General features: G+C 46.6%; 3 protein-coding genes across 9 annotated transcripts in view; 2 read left to right on the forward strand and 1 right to left on the reverse strand.

Annotated features, from left to right (window-relative positions):
- Positions 1–1,895, forward strand: part of PPP1R13B (protein phosphatase 1 regulatory subunit 13B) — a 33,601-nt gene extending 31,706 nt beyond the window's left edge. For all 5 annotated transcript variants that reach the window (XM_053475571.1, XM_053475570.1, XM_053475569.1 and 2 more), the window contains 5 exons: positions 303–446; positions 662–795; positions 883–1,049; positions 1,403–1,602; positions 1,696–1,895. In XM_053475571.1, the coding sequence (XP_053331546.1) occupies positions 303–446; positions 662–795; positions 883–1,049; positions 1,403–1,602; positions 1,696–1,737 (687 nt within the window). In that variant the 3' untranslated portion in view covers positions 1,738–1,895. The remainder of the gene's footprint in view (positions 1–302; positions 447–661; positions 796–882; positions 1,050–1,402; positions 1,603–1,695) is intronic.
- Positions 1,896–3,916: 2,021 nt separating this feature from the next.
- Positions 3,917–12,646, reverse strand: ZFYVE21 (zinc finger FYVE-type containing 21). 2 transcript variants are annotated; one of them, XM_053474467.1, is made up of 8 exons: positions 12,414–12,646; positions 7,876–7,926; positions 7,618–7,786; positions 7,327–7,399; positions 6,829–6,920; positions 6,201–6,248; positions 4,802–4,944; positions 3,917–4,640 (listed from the first exon to the last, which is right to left on the reverse strand). In XM_053474467.1, the coding sequence occupies exons 1-8, from the start codon at positions 12,537–12,539 to the stop codon at positions 4,605–4,607; spliced, it is 738 nt and encodes a 245-aa protein (XP_053330442.1). In that variant the 5' UTR covers positions 12,540–12,646; the 3' UTR covers positions 3,917–4,604. The 2 variants fall into 2 exon arrangements, with proteins under 2 accessions (XP_053330442.1, XP_053330443.1); XM_053474468.1 differs by lacking the exon at positions 6,201–6,248 and having other exon boundaries at positions 12,414–12,641.
- A 271-nt stretch (positions 12,647–12,917) lies between these two features.
- On the forward strand, positions 12,918–16,711 carry XRCC3 (X-ray repair cross complementing 3). Of its 2 annotated transcripts, XM_053474464.1 has the most exons (8): positions 12,918–12,989; positions 13,589–13,666; positions 13,803–13,940; positions 14,453–14,665; positions 14,747–14,901; positions 15,342–15,554; positions 15,720–15,754; positions 15,857–16,711. In XM_053474464.1, the coding sequence occupies exons 2-8, from the start codon at positions 13,612–13,614 to the stop codon at positions 16,071–16,073; spliced, it is 1,026 nt and encodes a 341-aa protein (XP_053330439.1). In that variant the 5' UTR covers positions 12,918–12,989; positions 13,589–13,611; the 3' UTR covers positions 16,074–16,711. The 2 variants fall into 2 exon arrangements, with proteins under 2 accessions (XP_053330439.1, XP_053330441.1); XM_053474466.1 differs by lacking the exon at positions 12,918–12,989 and having other exon boundaries at positions 14,494–14,665.
- The last annotated feature ends 1,270 nt before the right edge of the window (positions 16,712–17,981 follow it).

Below are 17,981 nucleotides of genomic sequence, written 5' to 3' on the forward strand. Positions count from 1 at the left end.
CATGCATGCTATGGGAACACTTGTGTTTTTGTAGCTTACATGTGATTGGCTGCTATTGAGCCAATTCGTATAAATGTAATTTTGGGGACTGGGCTGTATAAAGCGCTGCCAGTAACCGAATTTATCTACAGAGATTTGACCCAAAATGTTTGTATTTGTTAAACTCGATAAAACCGATAAAACCAATTAACGTGGCTGTATAGCCTTTGCCCGAATTTCATATTAATAATGTCATTTTAACTCCGTCGTGTTCATCGGTGCCGGTTAACGTTAACATTTTAAATTTGCGTTCCCCGTCCCAGCAACAGGTTAAACGAACGATCCTGAAGAAGCCGAATTCCGAGCGGACCGGACACGGCCTGAGAGTGAAGTTCAACCCGCTGGCTCTGCTGCTCGATGCCTCGTTAGAAGGGGAGTTCGACCTGGTCCAGAGAATCATATACGAGGTACGACCCCGGGGGGCAGGGGGGATCCTACGGAGTTACTGAACGGGCTTTATAAATATATACGTAATATCCCAAAAAAATATAACATACGTGGTAAAAGAATATTTGGCCAACGTGGCGAAGATGCCCGTTAGCTGACGTTACCGGAGCCGTGTCTCCCGGAGGCGCTCTATGGGATGGGAAATGTTTATTTTCCGTTACGTTGTATCTACCAGGTTGAAGACCCCAGTAAACCTAACGATGAGGGGATCACCCCTCTACATAACGCAGTGTGCGCCGGGCACCACCATATCGTCAAATTCCTGCTCGACTTTGGGGTCAACGTCAACGCAGCTGACAGCGACGGGTGGTAAGCGCCGTCTTTGAGCGATTCTAGCGGAGGCGACGTTCCAGGTTGTCGTAAATAACGCGTATGACGTGTCCCTTTCCTTATCAGGACCCCTTTACACTGCGCGGCGTCTTGTAACAGCGTGCACCTCTGCAAGATGCTGGTGGAGTGCGGGGCGGCCATTTTCGCCACAACCATAAGCGACATCGAAACGGCAGCCGACAAGTGCGAGGAGATGGAAGAGGGATACATCCAGTGCTCGCAGTTCTTATACGGTAACCAATGACATAATAACGCTCTACACACGTGGCTGCCCTCCTCCTCCTCCTCCGTGGACTATTCTTGCCACCGATTGGCTGCTTGAAGCAGTCCGTCAGTTGCAGGAAAGTGCTTCCGTTGGCATCTATGGCGGCCCTTTCCACGTACACACACAGACCCCCTCTGAGCCCAACACGTCTTCTGTGCGGTATTTAGCTGGGGTGGTGGGGAAAATGACAATGGGGGGCAATGTGCAAAACGAATAATTCTAAAATGTAAGGGGACCTCATGGCTTCAGACGGCCGAAGGGTCCCTTTAAATCGGGGACATCATTCCTAAGCTGTCGGTAATAAACCATTCTCACCGACAGGCGTTCAGGAGAAGCTCGGAGTCATGAACAAAGGCCTGGTGTACGGCTTGTGGGACTACGAGGCCCAGAACGGCGACGAGCTGGCGTTCCGCGAGGGGGATGCCGTCGCCGTGCTCAGACGCAAGGACGACGCGGAAACGGACTGGTGGTGGGCGCGACTCAACGACAAAGAAGGCTACGTTCCAAAAAACCTCCTGGGGGTAGGATTTCTCATCTTTTCTCCCCCCGTGTCCCTCCCCCCCCGGCGCACCTACTCTGTATACTAAATCTACTCTTTAATATTCCCTTTTCAGCTGTATCCGCGGATAAAGCCCCGGCAGAGGACTCTTGCCTGAAACGTGTGGCGGGCCGTGTGTCCCGGGGGTCAGGCCGGGAAGTACGCGTCCGACCCGCACTCGCTGAAGACATTTCATCAGGATACTGAAGGTGCTTAAAGGACTGCATTTCAAAGCTTTATCACTGAAGTCTCTCCCCTCCGTCTGTCCCGATCGTCGGCGAATTCTTCTCAAAGCCAAGAGTTACTCCGTGCGCCGCGTTTCACGGAAGGCAATTGGACTTGTGCATCCCCCTGCCCCCCCCCCGATATTCTGTTTTAGGGTTAATCCCCTGGTACCACTGCAGATCCCCCCCCTGTGTAAATAGGGACGTTTGGCACAATCCTTCCTCTGCCTGCTTGTTATAATGCCTGTGAGTAGTAGGAGTGGGTACCCAGCGATCACACCCATTAGGCACAAAACCGATTTTTCATTTCTTTTCACTTTTGAGATGCTCTGCGCGGTTGGAAAAAGGGTTCCCGCTTCTCTCACGGCGAAGGCCCGTGGTTTGAGGGATTTGTATGTCGGAGGGACGGGTACGTGAGCGTGAATGGCCGGGTGTGAGTAGACGTTTAGTAAATGCAGCTTGTTCTGCCGGAGTTTGGATGAAGCACGTGTAAATATAGGAAGGGATTGTTGGAATGGAGGATTTGGAAAAATGCACTGTTTTTCGCGCAGTCCAGCCCGCTCGAGCTTTCTTTTGTATCGCTGCGTAGTTTTAACGTATCCACGCTATATTCCAAAAGCTGAAAAAGTGTTTTGTTTTTTTCAAACGGTAAGTTTACATTTAAAAAAATAAGTTTTCGTACGAGAATGGAGCCTGCCTTGTTAACACACAAGGGGTTAAAGGGCACTCGGTTTAAAAAGCTGAGCATAGCTCAAGCCTCTGTATGGTTCAAATAGACGATGTGGGGCTATAACTGTGAAGCGGGGATGCAGCAGTCACTGTGAAGGGATGTGCGTTTATTATATATATGGTCACCGGCACCATCATTAAAGCAGTTAATATATAATAAACAGACCTGTTTGCGGGGTGCAAATATAACCCGCTTTATGACGTCTCGTCACTTTGCTTCTTTAGCTCATGAAACATCTACAAAGCGAATGAATAGCTGGCAGATCCGTAGAAAGTAATTGAAGACAAATGGCTGATGGTTTCTGTAGGTGGCGGCTGAATGGTGGGGGATAGGGCGACGCGGCTGAATGGTGGGGGAATACGGCGATGCGGCTGAATGGTGGGGGAATACGGCGATGCGGCTGAATGGTGGGGGAATACGGCGATGCGGCTGAATGGTGGGGGAATACGGCGATGCGGCTGAATGGGGGGGAATACGGCGATGCGGCTGAATGGGGGGGAATACGGCGATGCGGCTGAATGGTGGCGGATATGGCGATGCGGCTGAATGAACGAGAAGGATGATTGCTGGGTGCGGATGGAGGGGGATGCAATAAGTCACACACTGTATTGTGAAGGTGAATCGGCCCTGGACGTCACCGTTCAGGCTTTAATACCACAAGTATTTTTCTTTTGATTTCATGAAACTTGTAGACTTGTGAAGGTGGAAGGCGCTGCGCTTTCACGGCGTTCGTGTCATTTTATATATACATTTTCACTCCCGCTGTGCTAAATATGCTCTAAAGATGTCTGCATTACGTGTATATATATCGTGGTGATGGTGGAAAGTATAAGGGTATTTGTTTAAAATGATTTGCTACTACTGAAGTCATTTCTGGATCGTCTAGTAAATAGAGTTCAGAACAAAAACTGTACATTGAATTAAAATCCTGCTGAAGCATGTTTAAAACCGGAATTGGTATTTTTCTTTTTGGACCAGGGGGATGAAACCTGTACGTTGAGTTATCGCCAATGTTAAGCACTTTACCCTTAATCCCACAGGTGGAGCAGTCACCATAGCAACCAATTAAATTGGTGACCGGTCCCCATTATTGGCCATTTAAACGCCATGATTTCACTATGCATTATGCAGGGCCGGCCCCTGTCTACTGCACGGTGATATCGGGAAGCGGACATGTTTGACTCACCGGTTGGGTAAGACGCCCGGTGACAGCCTTTCGGGTCTATTCCCTAAGAAAAGAATGGAATAGGAGTTTAGTTTTCTGCTGTAAAAGTCCAGATCGCCCCGGCTGACAATCTGAAAGAGAGACGATTGAATATGAATAGGAATGGATACAGAGTAGGTGAGGACTTCGTCTTTTTATTAGGTAAACATTAGACTGTACAAAATCTCCAGATAATATAGATTAATAAAGCAGTGCTCCCTACGGAACCAATACGTAAAATCTCTCAAAGAATATATTAAAGTTATATAAAGTGACTGAGCTTAGCAATGTGTTTCTCACCCCTCTGGCACAGAAAGAGTTCATGTGCCCTATTGCCTACAAAACTTCCCCGTCAACCCTTACTGGCTCCTTAAACTGCTGCCGGTCCGACGACCCAATCCGTCACCACATTACATTTCTACTTGTGGCCTGCGAATGGTTAACGTATCGCTGACCCCTCTACCACCCCCAAACAAGAAGCTTAACATTTAACATAGTGCTTTAGCAATTTATTTCCCCCAAAATGAACCTGAGATTCTACTATATAAACTCCTCAAAAGGAATAAGTGAACTTGTGGTATTCTGTGCTATCTGAGCCGCCGTACCGGGGCCGGCGCGGCTTTGCTTGAGCGTAATAATAAAGCGTTATTAGACGGTATACGTATTGCACAAGTCGGGAGGATAATTCTGGCTATATAAAAAAAAAAAAAAAAAATTCCAGCGGCGGCTCGAGATACCGGATGGAAGGAGGAATCAGACGCGGTCCGAGGACAGTTACAAATAAAACTTTGCAGCGGTCGCCTCTCCCCGCCGGCGCGCGGCTTCGGTCACTGGTCCCGGGACTCGTACAGGAGTTTCGCTGCCTGTCGAAGCACCGAGTGTTTAAACGTTAATCTCAAGCGTTACTTTGTAGCAAAGGCTATTAAGACATTAAACGCTTCGATCGGAACCGCCCCAGTTTATGCCCCACGGCCTCCTTTTGGTGACGTCTCCTCCCTATTAACCGAGTTACGGCCCTGGTTACCTTGTGCATCGCTGCCAGCCACGCCGCCGCCATCTTTTTGTTGCTGTTGGAGTCGTCGCTCGTGGTAAACTTCATCTGCGTCAGATCGTCGGAAGCCGGGCTCTTGTACTGCAGCAGCATGCCGACGGCCCGACTGTTCCCGCCTGCGTGGAAACAGAGATGTCTGCTGATCGGGAAGGAGGGCTATGAGCCGGGAGACCCCAAATATACATTCCATCCTTGGATCAGAAACAGATCTTAACACGAGAACGTTAATCACACTTTTGACAATCACCCCCCCCCCACACACACACACGCACACAGCTTATAGGGAATCATTTCGAGTCCAGCGAGGCATCTATACGGCATGGCAGCAGAACCGTCCAAGAGAACGGAGAAACCTTTTGTGTCACGATTCGCTTATAATTAATTATAATTTACTCCGCAGCAGTTCTTTCCATATGGAGCCTCATCAAAAATAAAAGTCCGAAAGTTCTCTGCATTTGATCGCCGTTCTGCTGCCACGACACACGGGTACTTCAGACCGGTCCTCCACCGCAGGAGTGATCGGAGCCTTTTAATGATTTCGGTAAGAACGAACGGAATCCCTTCCTACGCACGCTGACCATCGGGAAACCTGCTGCGGGGGTTAAACATAAGGGTGTCGCGGATGCAGAATAAACGCAATGCGTAAGACGGTGCGTATAACTTAATGCTATGTACAAACTGAACTACTGGCCTTATTCGTTCAGAAATTCTTTGTTATTTTAGTCTAACCAGCGCTCACATTGGATCAGGCAGCAGGATGCTGACTCCTGTCAACAGGGGAGACACCCTAATGTACAAAACTATTAGACGTACTATTACTTCCTCTGTCATCTCGAGCATGAGACAGTACCGGTACGTCCATAGGGGATTCTTGGGATGCGTTTTTTTTGGACGTAACGGTACGTCCATAGGGGATTGAAGGGGGTTAAAGTGAGGCTTTGTTATTTTGTACGAAAGACTTTGCAGACTACGAGTCTAATCATTCCCAATTAGCCAATGGAAGGCAGGCTGTGGTCTCTGACCTCACCTACGAGCACACACATCCTACTAATAACATCGTAACTGCATCTACTCTGTATTCATGCGCGTCAGGCTGTGCGGATAAACTGTCTACGAAACCTTGAATTTGGGGTTAAAAAGGGATGAAGAAGGCATGCAAAGAAACAAGCGACATGTACCTATCGGCAACATGGAGTCTAAAGGGCACCGAGTGAATGATGGATGAATAATCAAGGCACTGCTAAAATAATTTAAACGAAGGAGGAAAGTAAAAGGAGAAGAAAATCCCCGTCTGGATTAGTTGTGAAAACGATCAATCCACAGAATGACACAACATGCTGACGCGAGCGACCCATGCGCGACCCCTGCTGACCTTCGGTAATGAACTGGCTCTCCAGCAGGCTGGTGTAAGTGTGAACGTCTGTACATCAAAGCGGCAAGCGAGAAAAAGAAACATTCACAAACATCTGAGAACGCGGAACAATCGCAGGTTCAAAGCACGGAAAAGACGGTTACTCTCGACGCTCGTAAAATGACGGCTTTACTAAGAACTATGGCAATGCGACAGGCTATGAATAAAGAGATTCGGGTGCAAAAATGAGGCAGTCGCCATAGCAACCAAAAGAATGACGCAGATGGCTCTGACCATGACACGTGCGACCATGGTATAGGTAATCCAAAAACAAGTCCTTTAAAATATTGTTTTTTACCCTACAAAATCCAGAGAAACAATACATCATTTTTATAAAGAGACATTCTGGGTGCGGGGTGCTGAGGACCAATCGCCATGGAAACCAAGAGAAACATGCTGATTACAGAATTGCTCTTTATAAATGATTCTTTTTACCCCCGCCCGTGACGCTCAGCCCGCTGCCCCTGAACCCGCTAACGGACGCTATAATTCCCGTAGGGCACTTTACATTCGCGAAACGCGTCTGTTTTTAAAATGTTACCCAAATAACCGTTACTCGGCAGTCTTCCTGTTCTAATCAGCCAATTACCTCCAGGGGTAAATCCTTCCGTCAGGATCTGAACCGCCGAAATCCGCGCGACTTCGATTTCGTAATGGCTTTCGCCGTCCAGAAACAGATACCTGAGAACGAAGACAGCGATTATGAACAAGCCGGCCCGATGGAGACCTCACACGTACCCCGCAGACCACAAAGGGTTAATAAACCGGCTGATCGTTGCGTTATGGTGCGAACAGGGCAATGCTTGCCTTTTGTACAGCGCTGCGGAATATGATGGCGCTGCAGAAATGAACGCATAATAATAATTATATTGGAAGCGGGAAGTGTCAGGCCGCTGCGGGCATAAGCCTGTGCTACTTGGCAGGAGGGCCCGATCTGGTTAATGGCGCCTCCCCTCGCTCTGGCACGGGTCTGACGGCTTCCTTGTGGGGCAGAGGCTGCATGGGGTATTCTCCGCATCCGCGACGGGGATGAGACCTGCAGGGACCCGGCAGCTACAGCCGGCCGCAAACCGACGCCAAACCATACCTGTGGTTATTGGAAAGTCGGCAGACCACGGCCTCTGACTTCGCAGACCCCCGGGTGATGGAGAAAGCGGCACCTGGCAGAAAGCATGAAAAGGAGAGGTTAGCAGCGGCACAGAACCAAACCGCCGGGGCTGCCAGCGGCACCAGCGAGCCTCGACCCAGTTCTGGGTTCCGTGAGAACCCAGACAGTGCCCACCTGCACGTTCATTACGTTACGTCATGTTAACCCTTCGCGGCACAGCGGGCCCCCGTTAAGCGGTAACGGACTCGCGCGGCCGCCCGGGGTACGTACCGTTCATCAGCACCTTCAGCTGCCGGTCGTAGAACTCCATCTCCTTCTGCGAAACGAGCGAGCACTCCCCGCACTGCCGCACCGGGTCCACGAAGCACATGCGCGGCAGAGGCACCTTCTTGCTGCAGCACTTGTCGCAGAAGCATTTCCCGCATCGCCGGCAGTGGTGCTGGGGACAAGGGCATGAACATCTAAGCAGCGCTAAACACTTCTAAACGCCGCGCGGAGAACCTACAGGGCGGGAAAAGGGGGGTTTACCTTCCTGGTGATGAAGTCAAACTTTGCGTCACAATTCATACACCGCGGGCACTGAAAACACAACGAGAGAGAGAGAGTCAGCAACAAAACCAGAGAGAGAGAGAGAGAGAGAGAGAGAGAGAGTGTCAGCAACAAAACCAGAGAGAAAGAGAGAGAGTCAGCAACAAAACCAGAGAGAGAGAGAGAGAGAGCGTCAGCAACCAAACCAGAGAGAGAGAGAGCGTCAGCAACAAAACCAGAGAGAGAGAGAGAGAGAGCGTCAGCAACCAAACCAGAGAGAGAGAGAGAGTCAGCAACAAAACCAGAGAGAGAGAGAGAGAGAGAGAGAGAGAGAGAGAGAGTCAGCAACAAAACCAGAGAGAGAGAGAGAGAGAGAGAGAGAGAGAGAGAGAGTCAGCAACAAAACCAGAGAGAAAGAGAGAGAGCGTCAGCAACAAAACCAGAGAGAGAGAGAGAGAGAGAGAGAGCGTCAGCAACCAAACCAAAGACAGAGAGAGAGAGAGAGCGTCAGCAACAAAACCACCGCTAACACACCACTCAATGGACAGGGCAATGCTTGGCAGCACACAGCCCGCTGAAGGACTACAACTCCAGTGATGCTCGGCCAGCCTAAGCATCACGGAACCTGTAGTTAAACGGCGGATGGAGGGCGATGGGTTACGCAGCTTCGAGGGGCTAGGGAGCCGCAGGGCAAACAGTATTAAATGCCTCCTCCAAAAGCCCCCCTCTTCCCGCCCATGCGCCACCCAACGCAGGGGGCTCTGCTCACACACGGCCTGTAACAAATGTTATAATGCATCCTCTTTATGCCTACAAAGTAAGTGTGTCCCCCGCAGATACACTGAGCCCCGTTGTACATCGCTGCTGAATACAATGGCGCTATGAATCTATCATTGGGTTACGCTGGTCAGGGCAGAGCTGCTGGCGTTTAACGGGTTAATGACGTTGTTTGGAAGCAGCAGATAAAGCAGAAAGCGAAGGCCGCGAGAAATCGCCAGCTCAGCAAAAGTGACGGCAAACACCCCCCCCCCTGTGCCCACAGCACGACAGCCAGAGAGCGCCGGCTCCCAGAGGGCCAAAGAGACAACCGGCTGCCACCGCACGATGTACCGATTAACACTTCTCTGCCCAAATCACTCCACGCGGAAAACCTGCCCTATACCCTGCATGCAGAATAACATCAGTCTGAGCCCTATAGACAGCCAAACCCAAACTTCAGGACAAGCAAACGGACGCCTCTGTGTGACATCATAACACCTTTCCCGATGACATTGATCTCATACAGGAAAGGGTTAATCGGCTCTGTTGCAAATGGCTCCTAAAACTGCCAAAGAAAGGCCAGCGAGTCCAAATAAACCGGAGGGGAATCGGAATACTTTCCTTGGCCTCTCGGCGCTCGCTCCTTATTCCGCCCCTGAGAGGGGCCGTTAGTGTACACTGTGCTGGGAATTAATGACTAATGTGATTAAACTGAGCAGTCAATACCCACATCTGGCGGCCCCTGCGATATAAACCGGCAAGTTAATTGACCCCCTTACCCCCCCGCCGACCATTAATAATGTTAGAATGTCGTCACCACATTACATATGACGTAATATCGCATCACTTTCCAGAGGGCGGTGTTTATAAACGTGATGATGTAATAAGTAGGGGAGCCGATTAACTGTCTATACATCGGGGGGGGAGCGAGGAACGGCAGGCAAATAAAACGGCTGAACCCCTTCCTCTCCCTCGCAACGGCTCCGGTTTACCAGGAATGTGAGAGTGAACCCCCGGGGAGGTTGGGAGCTACACCAGGCCCATGAGCGGGGCAGACGAGGGCCATGAGCGGGGCAGACGAGGGCCATGAGCGGGGCAGACGAGGGCCATGAGCGGGGCTTAATTACAGCCAGGAAGACGCGGCTCCAGCAGATACGTCCTCAGCCGCCGGCTCCATCTTCCTTGAGTTGAATTATTTTGCTGAATAACTAGAGGGTTAACCCCCCCCCCCCCGCTCTGAAAGTATTGTCAGCGCTTACAGCCTCTGCGTCTGTTATGTTTATGTGGAGCGAGGAGGCGGACGGAACAGATTAGAGGCCAGAAAAAGCTTTTTTTAAAACGATAACATCCTCTTTACTGATAAGTTCCAGAAGCTTCTGTACATCAATGCAAGGAGATACACGACATTCCGGCATCACACCGGAACCGCACGGGAGAGACGCCCCGCTGCTGCGGTAATAACAAAGTATCCACCCATCATAGAAACATTTATCACAGAGACAAAAATGCCATTAACCTTCCAGCCTACGAACACCCATTCCTACAGAAACGCACCCGAAATTCCAGAACAATAATAACAAACAATAATAAAAGTAACAATAATAACAGTCAGATGGTCAGAGTTTAGTTCTGTGAGTCTGCAGTAAGGACTCAGGGTTTTTAAATAATGGAAACAATTTATTATATTTCATGAGTTTCACAAAACAGACAGCCGACCAATCATAAACTAGTTATAAACCTGACAGCCGGCCAATCAGCTCATTATAAACCTGACAGCCGACCAATCATATACTAGTTATAAAACCTGACAGCCGACCAATCAGCTCGTTATAAACCAACAGCCGACCAATCATAAACTAGTTATAAACCTGACAGCCGGCCAATCAGCTCATTATAAACCTGACAGCCGACCAATCATATACTAGTTATAAAACCTGACAGCCGACCAATCAGCTCGTTATAAACCAACAGCCGACCAATCATAAACTAGTTATAAAACCGACCAATCCAAATCTCTCCCAGAAATAATCACAGAAATATAATATTAGAATGTATAGCATATAGTATACAGTATATATGAATCAGTATATAATATATTAGTATTACCGTATATTAGTATATAGTATATTATATAATACATATAGTATACAGTATATATCAATCAGTATATAATATATTAGTATTACCGTATATTAGTATATAGTATATTATATAATACATATAGTATACAGTATATATCAATCAGTATATAATATATTAGTATATATTATATTAGTATATAGTATATTACATATTAATACATATAGTATACAGTATATATCAATCAGTATATAATATATTAGCATATATGGTAAACACTATATAATATATTAGTATGTATTATATTAGTATATTACATATTAATACATATAGTATACAGTATATATTAGTATGTATTATATTAGTACATAGTATATTACATATTAATACATATAGTATACAGTATATATCAATCAGTATATATTAGTATGTAATATATTAGTATATTATATATTAATACATATGGTATACAGTATATATCAATCAGTATATAATATATTAGTATATATGGTAAACACTATATAATATATTAGTATGTATTATATTAGTATATAGTATATTACATATTAATACATATAGTATACAGTATATATATCAATCAGTATATTAGTATGTAATATATTAGTATATTATATAGTAATACATATGGTATACAGTATATATCATTCAGTATATATTAGTATATATGGTAAACATAAACACTATATATTAGTGTGTATTATATTAGTATATGGTATATTATATATTAATACATATAGTATACAGTATATATCATTCAGTATATAATATATTAGTATATATGGTAAACACTATATATTAGTATGTATTATATTAGTATATAGTATATTATATATTAATACATATAGTATACAGTATATATCAATCAGTATATATTAGTATATAGCATATTATATATTAATACATATAGTATACAGTATATCTCAATCAGTATATATTAGTATGTATTATATTAGTATATAGCATTTTATATATTAATATAGTATACAGTATATATCATTCAGTATATATTAATATATATGGTATACAGTATATTTTAGTATATATATTTTTATATATCATAAGTTCTCCGCTGTATTGTTATTATTGTATAAGGTGTATCAGATGTCCTTTTATTGTTATTATTACTGAATATCGAGTAATGGATTATCTCTATTATTATTATTATTCTTTGTATTATTAATATTATTGTTGTTATTATTACTGCTGATGTGTGCAGCTTGTTTGCTCCGTTCTCTAGCAGTGACAGCCATGGGGGCAGCTGTATTTATTATTATTATTTATCAGCTGTATTTATTATTTATCAGCTGTATTATTATTATTATTATTTATCAGCTGTATTTATTATTATTATTTATTATTTGTATTTATTAGCTGTATTAGAACGTGTTGTTTATTTACTAAACTTCATCATGTTGTGTATACAAGCACTGCCTGTATTATTTACCCTCCCCCATCCTGCTAAGTCAGTCACATTGTACTGCGCTACGTCTCCTGTTAGCGCTAACTACCAAGTAATAGTCCGAGCAGTCTGAGCGCACACTCCGCTGCCGGTTCCTGAGCAAACAGAGAAAAAGCCCCGAATAACCGGTTCGTTTCCCAGGAGCCCCCGCAGCTTAAGGTAACCCAGCTAAGTGAGGCCTCCGGCCTGTGACAGGACGCGGGGCCGCAGCTGCCGTCACCTCTTTATCCGGCACCCAGTGTGGTTCCTCCAGACAGAAGGGGCTGCTGAAGGCGCGGTTCTCCGGGAGCATGCGGAGCCCGCTTGGGGACCGCACCAGCTTCTTCCCGTCCAGCTCGGTGGACATCTTTACCCCGTCAGACCAGCGGGGCCACGGCCTCCACGCTTCCACCAATCACAGCGCAAGTCATGCACATGAGTGACGGGTAACACGAGCCAATCGGCGTGCTTGTTGGCCACGGAAAGCAGGGCTTGTTTACACCCAACCTGGTCTCCATTCTAGCAATCCACGCGAGGCGATAAAATAGCCAGCCAATCGCTTACGAGAAACTGGCTGTAGAACCGGTCGCGTCCAATAAACATGGAACTTTGCAGAAGTCGTAATGTTTATCGACAATTCCTTCAGCCAATAGTGGTAGAGAGAGTGGAAGGCACTCACTTGCTATTGGCTGCCGCTCAGCGCCTCGTACACCCGCCGATGTGATTTTCTGTCAATGAGAGGTCGGTATGGTTTGTCGGAACCGGTCTGCTCCTCACTGTGACATCGGATAGACCGGGGTCTGCTACCGGACTGGGAGTGAGTATAGAGTTATAACCCCCCCCCAGCGCTGTATACAGGAATAATAACCCCCAGTGCTGTATACAGTAATATAACACCCCCAGTGCTGTATACAGTAATATAACACCCCCAGCGCTGTATACAGGAATAATAACCCCCCAGTGCTGTATACAGTAATATAACACCCCCAGTGCTGTATACAGTAATATAACACCCCCAGCACTGTATACAGTTATATAACCCCCAGTGCTGTATACAGTAATATAACCCCCACGCTGTATACAGTAATAATGGCCGGTGAGCTCCGGTCCTGGCTGCCGGAGGGGTCTGTTCAGAAAGCGCTTGCATTTATTGGGAACGCTTTCCTGCCGCTGATTGGCTGGACAGTTGGGGCATTCAGGGGGTTGGAGCTGCAGCTTCTCCCTAAGGCTAAAGTTTTTAAACTCCTCCTTGAGTGGAGTTTCCCTTTAATGAACAAAATGTAATAATTTGTAAAACAATCCAATGAAATAAACGCTCTTTAAATTCCAAACCAATTCTTGTTAGATGGGGAGGGGGGTCGTCTTATTTACGTCGATTTTAGTCGTAATAATCAGAAACCAGTTTTTCCCCCCCAGGATAAAATGTTTCTTGTGAAGACATGGACTGGGATGAAGTGGAGCTGAATCCTCGGATCATTTCCGCCCTTAATCAAGGTATTCTCTAATAATATATACTTTTTATTTTATGAAGCGATGATATTTCATTTAAACACTTTTACAAATAAAATACAAAAAAAAAATCCTTAGCTGGATCTCAAACTGACATAATCGCACTTCTTTGTGATTTCAGCCAATATAAAATCAGCCGAAACCGTATTAACGCTTTCAGTGCCGGAGCTGCTGAAGCTGACCAGGCTTTCGGTCGACGATGTCCGCTGTTTGCAGACGGCCGTGGCAGGCACCATCAGGAAAAACGCCATGGTTACGGGTGACTTAATCGGGAGATTTGTACCCTCTGTAGAGAACGCTGAAGCTCGGACGCAGCGGGGGGGGGGGGCGTTAGGGGGCACAGGGGCAGCTGTGTCTCAAGTCACGTTGGTAGACAAAGGATCGGGGTCTGTTCTTTGGCTGAGGGGGTCTCTAACATATTAAGGAAACCTCTAAACCTTATCAAATCTGCCATATTCTTCTTAGGTTTAATCACAGAAACATTTTTGAAACGTTTCCGTGGCAACTGCCTATGGGTTGCATGCACACCGAGTGCTGCATTTAGTGGAACTGCTCCTTTAATTTATATGCATTATACAGATGCAACTTGGCCGTACTCACCTTCATAATGCGATGAAAAGTTTCCACTTAAAGACTCCCATTGAATGAATGAACGAATGAATGAACGAATGAATGAGGTTTTGTAGGTACGGTGCTTTACAGCGGCAGACTGGCGCTGATCACATTAAATGTGAGTTTTAATTAACTAATAAAATGCCGGATTATTTTCAGCCCTGGAGTTGCGCGATGAAAAGAGTCGGTTTCCTTCCCAGCATCAAAAGCTTAGCTTCGGCTGCGGGGTCCTGGACAGGCTGACGAGAGGCGGGATCCCTCTGGTTGGGATCACGGAGCTTGCTGGGGAGAGCTCCGCCGGGAAAACCCAGATCGCTCTGCAGCTGTGCCTGACTGCGCAATACCCCGTGCAGTACGGCGGCCTAGGGGCAGGTAGGTGCTGGGCGCAGACCATGGATGCAAAAGGGTTAATCAACCCGATTCTATTAATCAAACTTATCACGTGTCGCGCAGGAGCCGTCTACATCTGCACAGAAGACGCCTTTCCGAGCAAACGTTTGCAACAGCTGATCACGTCCCAGCAGAAGCTGAGGTCACACGTCCCCTCTGATGTCATCAAGACCATACGATTCGGCGACGGTATTTTTGTCGAGCACGCGGCCGACGTTGTGAGTTCTTTATGCTTCGAACCTTTTTTTTTCTTTGTAATTTCTGATGATTCTAAAGCAAATCCTGTCCTTACGTCAGCCGGGGGATTGGGCCCAGAGATTATTTACTGTGGGGCTGTAGCGTTCGGTTTTAGGTTGTAATACCTCTTTTACTGACCGTTACAAGAAGAGAACTTCAGTGACGACCCCCCCCCCCCAATCTTTCTAATCAATTACATGAACTACCGCTATCAATTAACATAAAATCCTCTTTCTGGTTTCCTGATAGTACCGGATTCCATTAAAGTAATCTATAGTTCTGTCAATCAAACAGCTGACTGGTGGCAGCCTGTGGCAGGGTTAGAATACCTCATCGGTCTCCCGCGCTGAAGGCTGCTGGTTAGCATTAGATATTTAACGTATGGATCGGTAACATCAGGATTTCTTTTCTCCAATCGCAGGACATGCTCACCGACTGTATCACGAAGAAGGTCCCCATCCTCCTCCTCCGGGGCGCCGTCCGCTTCATTGTCATAGACTCCATCGCGGCTTTATTCCGCTGCGAATTCGGAGCCGGCGACGCCGTTCTGAAAGCAAAGCATCTCCAGACCCTGGGGGCCAAACTTCACGCCCTGAGCAGCCGGTTTACGGCCCCCGTGCTCTGCATTAATCAGGTGGGACCCCCCCGCTCTTGTTTTCAACCAACAAACCCCGGTCTTTTGGCCCTAACTATTGTCTTTATTACGGTCCCTAAACTTGCCAAGTACATAGAACATGGGGTTCCGGTGCGATAGAGCGGTCACCTCACACAACCTCTTTACTTCTTTCTTCGCTCCCAGGTAACGGACACAATGACGGACTCCGGTCACTTGGGGTAAGTTATAAACGGACACGCGATTGTCTCGAGTTGGCATGAAATGAGACAAGCCGGTTGCCGGAGGTTCCTGGCCGTCACTTGCTTTGCATGTCTCTTTAGATTACGTGGTAAGAAAGCGGCTCCAGCGCTGGGCATCTCCTGGGCGAACCAGCTTTTAATGAGAGTTACGGTAACGCGGACCTCGCAGGAAGCCCCGCAGCCCCACACCGGCTGCGTCCTGAGGACCCTGGAAGTCACGTTTGCCCCTCACCTCCCTCGCTCGTCGTGTTACTACACCGTGGATTCGGACGGCGTGAAAGGAATCGACGGGCAGTGAGCGGATCACGTAACGAGCAAAACGCGGACTATTCGAACACCCCCCCCAACAAAAAAATACAGAACTCGACCCATTCCGAACTGCCTGACTGTACTCTTCTACAACTCCCATCACTCCCAGTCTCAACAATGGTCTACAGATCAGATAACAAAATGCAGCCACGTATCTTCAGCTGTCGTAAAAGGAAGCTATAATAAAGACGTGTATGTACGTCGCGTGTCCTTAAAGGGGCGCCGTCCAGATTATACTCTTTTAATCATGTTTTTTCCCCACTTATGTATAATATTAAACTCTACCTCCTATGTTATTGCGGTTTGTAAACCATCTCTAGCACTTGGCGCTCATTCGCAACGCAGGTAGCGCCTGGGAAGCGTTACTATGATGGAGCCACAGTTAATTTCTCTTATTTCCTATTAAAAAAAACAATTATGGGTCTTTCTCTAAAACAGCAGAATTACAAGTCAATCTCTAAATATATAACCATATATAAAGTATAAAAAAAACAATTTACGTGAAATTCCACTGCTACCCGAGACTCGCATGAAAAAGGCGCTATAGGAGATCGACTGTACGTGCTGCGAATGCCGCTCTGTAAAAATAACAAGACAAATAAAGTTTGTGGATTCAAGACACAAGAACTTGTCCGCTGTACAGTCCAGTAATCTTTATTAGATTTTTACTACGATGCGGGGGAGTCTCGGTAATTACAAAGCATCTCGTTAAAATACAGAATGACATAAATACGACACACAGCCCCGGAGGTCCTATTTACAAAGAGTCTTCAGTCCACGTGAAAAAACATTCCACCCTCTCCGTCTGTAACAGTCGGGTTTAACATAAATGCATAAAAATATCCCCACCGCCAAAAAAACCCTAATTCTCAGAAATATCCCCTTCTCTACAACCCCCCAAAATTATATATTTTTTCCTTAAACCAGGTATGTTTTATTGTTAAGGGGACTCCAGTGATCCTAGTTTCTGACCCTTAAACCTGCCTTTATTCCAGCAACTGAGCCGGCCCTGCAAAATGTATAACTCAGAGGGTGTACCTATACATTATACGGGGCCAGCCAAGTTCATAGCATATAGTGAATAAAGCCCTAAGTGCTAGGGATGCCGACCGCATTGCTCAGCCCCTCTGGCACTGAAGGTGTTAAAGTGGTAATTTACTTAATCCTGTCAATCAGGCGCAGCATTGGTTAAAACACGAAGATTAGCAGCATCTAATGGTAGCGGTACGCTGAATTTAACCCTATACTACCCAGGGCAGCATGTGTACTGTATATGCGCTATAGCATTAGTTATACATTCCATCGCATGTTTGGCTACAACTCCCATTATGCCCAGCCCAGGAGTCTACTAATTATTATTTAGGGCACTGAACCGGAATATTCATGATTTGGGAAAAGTAATAAATCTGGTTTAATTCTGTAAACATCAGGAGTCCGCTCCGGCGTTATAAAGCGATAGCCGCGGGCAGTACGTAGCGCGGCGCATCATAACGCTAGCTTACACGAGACAGCGCTGACGTTAAAGAGACAGTTACGCTTTAAACACGTGCACTCTACGGTGTTACACGCGAGAGCGCAGCGCCGCGCACGCCTCAACAACAAAGCCAGCGGCACTCGGTATCTTAAACGTATCAGAGCCGCAACGGACATAAACACGTCGCTGCCCCTTTAATAACCGAAGGAGGGTCTCAACGAGAGAGCGCGCGGGTAACAGCTTCCCTTTAAGAGTTAAACGCTGGCGGACCGGCACTAACGGGGACGAAGCCTCAGTATTTCCACACACACTGGTCTAAAGACAGACGTCCACAAAAAGCAGCACACGGCTAATCCGATGACATCACAAGGGTCACGCCATGATGTAACGGCAGCTTCTCCAATTCCACGTGTCATAGGTTGT

Source organism: Spea bombifrons, chromosome 9 (assembly GCF_027358695.1).
Source record: "Spea bombifrons isolate aSpeBom1 chromosome 9, aSpeBom1.2.pri, whole genome shotgun sequence".
NCBI lineage: Eukaryota > Metazoa > Chordata > Amphibia > Anura > Pelobatidae > Spea > Spea bombifrons.

Bases quoted from the DNA above. Each gene is read 5' to 3' on its own strand.
- ZFYVE21 (XM_053474467.1), bottom strand. From the start codon at position 12,539: ATGTCCACCGAGCTGGACGGGAAGAAGCTGGTGCGGTCCCCAAGCGGG. The intron at 6,921-7,326 runs GTATGGTTTGGC...CTTCGTTCTCAG, and splicing joins CGACTTTCCAATAACCACAG to GTATCTGTTTCTGGACGGCG. The intron at 6,249-6,828 runs GTAATTGGCTGA...TTTGATGTACAG, and splicing joins GGAAGGATTTACCCCTGGAG to ACGTTCACACTTACACCAGC.
- XRCC3 (XM_053474464.1), top strand. From the start codon at position 13,612: ATGGACTGGGATGAAGTGGAGCTGAATCCTCGGATCATTTCCGCCCTT. The intron at 14,666-14,746 runs GTAGGTGCTGGG...CGTGTCGCGCAG, and splicing joins GTACGGCGGCCTAGGGGCAG to GAGCCGTCTACATCTGCACA. The intron at 15,755-15,856 runs GTAAGTTATAAA...ATGTCTCTTTAG, and splicing joins ACGGACTCCGGTCACTTGGG to ATTACGTGGTAAGAAAGCGG.